Source organism: Orycteropus afer, unplaced genomic scaffold (assembly GCF_000298275.1).
Source record: "Orycteropus afer afer isolate SDZICR_OR568_19922 unplaced genomic scaffold, OryAfe1.0 scaffold00045, whole genome shotgun sequence".
Classification (NCBI taxonomy): Eukaryota; Metazoa; Chordata; class Mammalia; order Tubulidentata; family Orycteropodidae; genus Orycteropus; species Orycteropus afer.
This window is the reverse complement of record NW_006921632.1, coordinates 4,398,467-4,402,247: the sequence shown is the minus strand read 5'-3', so window position 1 is coordinate 4,402,247 and position 3,781 is coordinate 4,398,467. Positions and strand designations below refer to the sequence as shown.

Sequence of the window (3,781 nt, the reverse complement as noted above, 5' to 3'; positions counted from 1 at the left end):
CCTTCTTTTGTTTCATACATTCTCTGTCTCTTTCAGTTTCAATCAATGTTTCCAATGAAAGGCTCAAGAACTTTGTAAGTATCCCATCCATGTAACAGGGACTCACTCACTCCATTATACAGAAGCAAGGTCCTCCAGTTTTTTTAGATAATACCTTCTTTATATTTGAGTTCTGCTGAGTTGGCTGCAAGGCAAAGTCCTTAAGTTTCCTCATGGCCTCTGGTTAGATTGAGGGGATCTAAGAGTCACAGCCTTAGTTCCCTGTGACTAAATATTCTGAATTTTTGATCTTTCCAAGATTACAGTAAGGTGTTACAGAATCATAAACTTATTTTTTTTTTTTATCCAGAGTGCACCTTTCTTGACTGAATTTCTCAGTCTTAATGTCTTTGTCCATGGTGATAAACTGAGAATTTCACATATCATCAAGTCCTGGTTCCTTTTTGTATAACAGTTCTTACCTCATTTTCTTCCCTTCCTTTGCATTTCACTATACACTGCAAGCAGAAATCAGGTTGCACCTTCAACCCTTTGCTTGGAAGTCTTCTCATCAATACCCCCAAATTCATCGTTTACAAGTTCTGCTTTCCACATAATTGCAGGACATAATTCAACTAAGCTTCCTACCAATATGTAACAAGAATTTCCTTTCTTCCAATTTCCAGTGTTCCCGACTTCCTTCTGAATCTTCACTGCCAATTTCTTGAATGTATATATTTCTAACAAACTGTTCATAGCAATCTAAGCTTTTTCTATCATGTTTCACAAAGTTTTTTACCTGCCACCTGATTCCATGTACATTTTTAGGTTTTGTTATAGCAGCAGCCCATTCTTGACACCAAAATTTGTATTAGTTTTCTATTGCTGCCATAACAATTACCACAAATTTAGCAGTAATCTCAGATTCTAAGATTCTCATGATTAGAATCTGTTTGATCCCTCTTTCTGTCTTATCTTTCCTGACTTCAGTGGGGGAAGATTCTCTGTTTTCAAGGATTCATGTGATTAGATTTGGCCTACAAGGGTAATTCATAGTAATTTCTCTGTCTTAGGTTCATGACCTTATTTGTGTCTGCACATACTCATAGGTTCCAGGGATTAGGAGGATATCTTTGGGAGGCCATTCAGCCTGCTATAGATACTTGGCACAATTCTTGGCATGAGTTAAGAAACTAAACAAATTTGCTATTATTACTATTTTTTATTAAACATATGACCTATTGTTGTTGTTAGGTGCTATTGAGTTGATGTTCAACTCATAGCGACTCCATGTGCCAGAGTAGAACTGCCTCATAGGACTTTCTAGGTTGAGCTCTGGTAGCATAGTGTCTAAGGCACTTGATTGCTAACCAGAAGGCTGGTGGTTCAAACCCACCAGCCACTCCTTGGAAGGAAGGTTGGGCAATCTACTTCCACCGTGATAATGCCTCAGAAACTCAAGGAGGGGTCGCTCTGAGTAGGGTCTGACTTGACAGCACATAACAACAACAACAATCTTTATGGAAACAGATCACCAGGGAAGCACAAATTTTGTTTGATTGCTTAGGCTCAATATTCATATCTCTTAGAGAAGGATTCTAACATACTTAGCTTGAATCATGGTTTCATTTCTTGTCTCAGCCAACAGAAAAGGATAGAATATTGTTACACTATCCTGGGTTGTCTGCTAATCCTCTTTGATGACCATATGAATGTGAGAGAATTGCTTTTACTAAAAATGTAGGGTGTAATTATTAGCAGAAAAGCGAATGGATAATGGGCAGTCAATCAATAGCAATAAATGTTAACATAGATATGAATAATAAATCAAAAGTTTTTATAAAATGATCCCCCAGAGAAGATAGTTCTGAACAAGTTGACTTTGAATCATCCTAAGAAAAGCATTTTCTGTCCTTTTCAGAAGCATTTCCAAGGAAGTAAATACCAACATGTGTGTACCCTGTGGCATCTAGCATCATGGGTGACCAAGAAATTCTCTTTAAAGCCAGTTACCTGATATCTTCTACAGGCACAACTCTGAGATATTGCGGGTTCAGTTTCAGACCACTGCAGTAAAGTGAGTCATATGAATTTTTTGTTTCCCAGTGTATACAAAAGTTATGTTTACACTATACCATAGTCTATTAAAGTGTGAAAAACCATCAGAAAAAGTTTTAAAAATTAAAATTGTGAGAATTACCAAAGTGTAATACAGAGAGATGAAGTGAGCACATGCTGTTAAAAAAATGGTGTCGATAGATAGACTTGCTTGATGGAGGGTTGCCACAAGTTTTCAATCTGTAAAAAATGCAATTATCTGCAAAGTGCAATAAAGTGAAGCACATGAGGTACACCTGTATCATATCATTTCAGTTTCCCTTTCATCATGATTTGTGTCCGCTATATGAGAGTATGAAAATATTTTCTGAACATTCTTCTCATAGCTTCCTTTACCTCCTTGTTCTGAAGGCTGTAGATGAGGGGATTCAGCATGGGAGTGATCACACTGTACTGTAAGGAAAAGATTATCTCCAGAGGGGAACCTGAGGTTGGCAAGAGATAGCTGATGAAACCTGAGCCATAGAAAAAGATCACAGTAGTGAGATGTGAGGAACAGGTAGAGAAGGCCTTGCTTCTGCTGGAGGTGGAGGTGATGCTCATGACGGTGGAGACAATGCGTGCATAGGAGAAAACAATCATAATGAAAGTCCCAAAGAAATGCAAGACAGAGGAACAGAGCAGCAGCATAAAGTTGATAGAAGTATCAGAGCAAGAAAGAGGGAAGAGAGAAGACAGCTCACAGCTGAAGTGGGGGATAGTCTGGCCCTGGCAAAAGTCTAAATTGACAGCTAGGAGAATATTGATGAAAGCATCAGCAAAGGCCAGGCCCCAGGAACTCCATACCAACCCGACACACAGCTGGTTACTCATCACCTGGGCATACAGCAGAGGGGAGCTGATGGCCACATAGCGGTCATAGGCCATCACTGCCAGCAGACAGGCCTCGGTGCCCCCCGTGGCAAACACAAAGAAGGCCTGAGCCAGGCAGCTCTCTACAAAGATGGTTTTGCTTTCAGAAAGTAAATTCTCCAGCATCTTGGGCGTTGTGACAGAGGAGTGGCAGAGGTCCAGGAAGGACAGTTGTTTCAAAAAGAAGTACATGGGTGTGTGGAGGTGGGAATCAGCCCTGATCACCAGCAGCATTAAGAAGTTTCCCGTTAGAGTGAGGAAGTAAATGAGAAGGAACAGCACAAACAGAATGGCCTGAATGTAACGATCAGTAGACAATCCGAGGAGAATGAACTCACTGATTGCACTGTAGTTTTTCATTGCTGTATAGAGAAGTGTTCTCTCTGGAATACAAGAAATACCAAAACTGCTTTAATGCCTCTCAGTTACCTCAACACCTACATCTTATTCTCCATAAATATCTTTTTAAATATACACATTCGGATATTTAAAAGTTGACTTCCTGGTCATCATATTACTATAGACGTCTAAGTCAACTATATTACCACATTTTACTATAATTTTCAAAAACTAGAGTATGTTTATGGTTATAAGAGTTATTCAATTAAAAAGAGAATAAGAGAGATCAAGAGAGAGTGAACAGAATATTTCAGGAGTAAATTCCTTAAGAAATGGAACATTATATCTAGAACAAAAGGCCTTGGCTTGGAACAGAGACAATTTGCCTATTCTATGTAGGAGTGTGGTAGTTATGTTTGTGTGTCAATTTGGCTATGCCTGGTTGAGTGGCTGGGCAGCTGGTGGTAGTTATTCCCCATGATGAGACTGGCAA

The 3,781-nt window shown here is 39.2% G+C and overlaps 1 protein-coding gene across 1 annotated transcript; it reads right to left on the bottom strand.

Moving 5' to 3' along the window:
- Positions 1-2,379: 2,379 nt before the first annotated feature.
- Positions 2,380-3,318, bottom strand: LOC103194562 (olfactory receptor 8S1-like). The gene has a single exon (XM_007937973.2). It carries the CDS (start codon positions 3,307-3,309, stop codon positions 2,380-2,382), a length of 930 nt encoding a protein of 309 aa, XP_007936164.1. The 5' UTR covers positions 3,310-3,318.
- Between the last annotated feature and the right edge of the window lie 463 nt (positions 3,319-3,781).

Coding starts and splice junctions, on each gene's coding strand:
- LOC103194562 (XM_007937973.2), bottom strand. CDS start 3,309: ATGAAAAACTACAGTGCAATCAGTGAGTTCATTCTCCTCGGATTGTCT.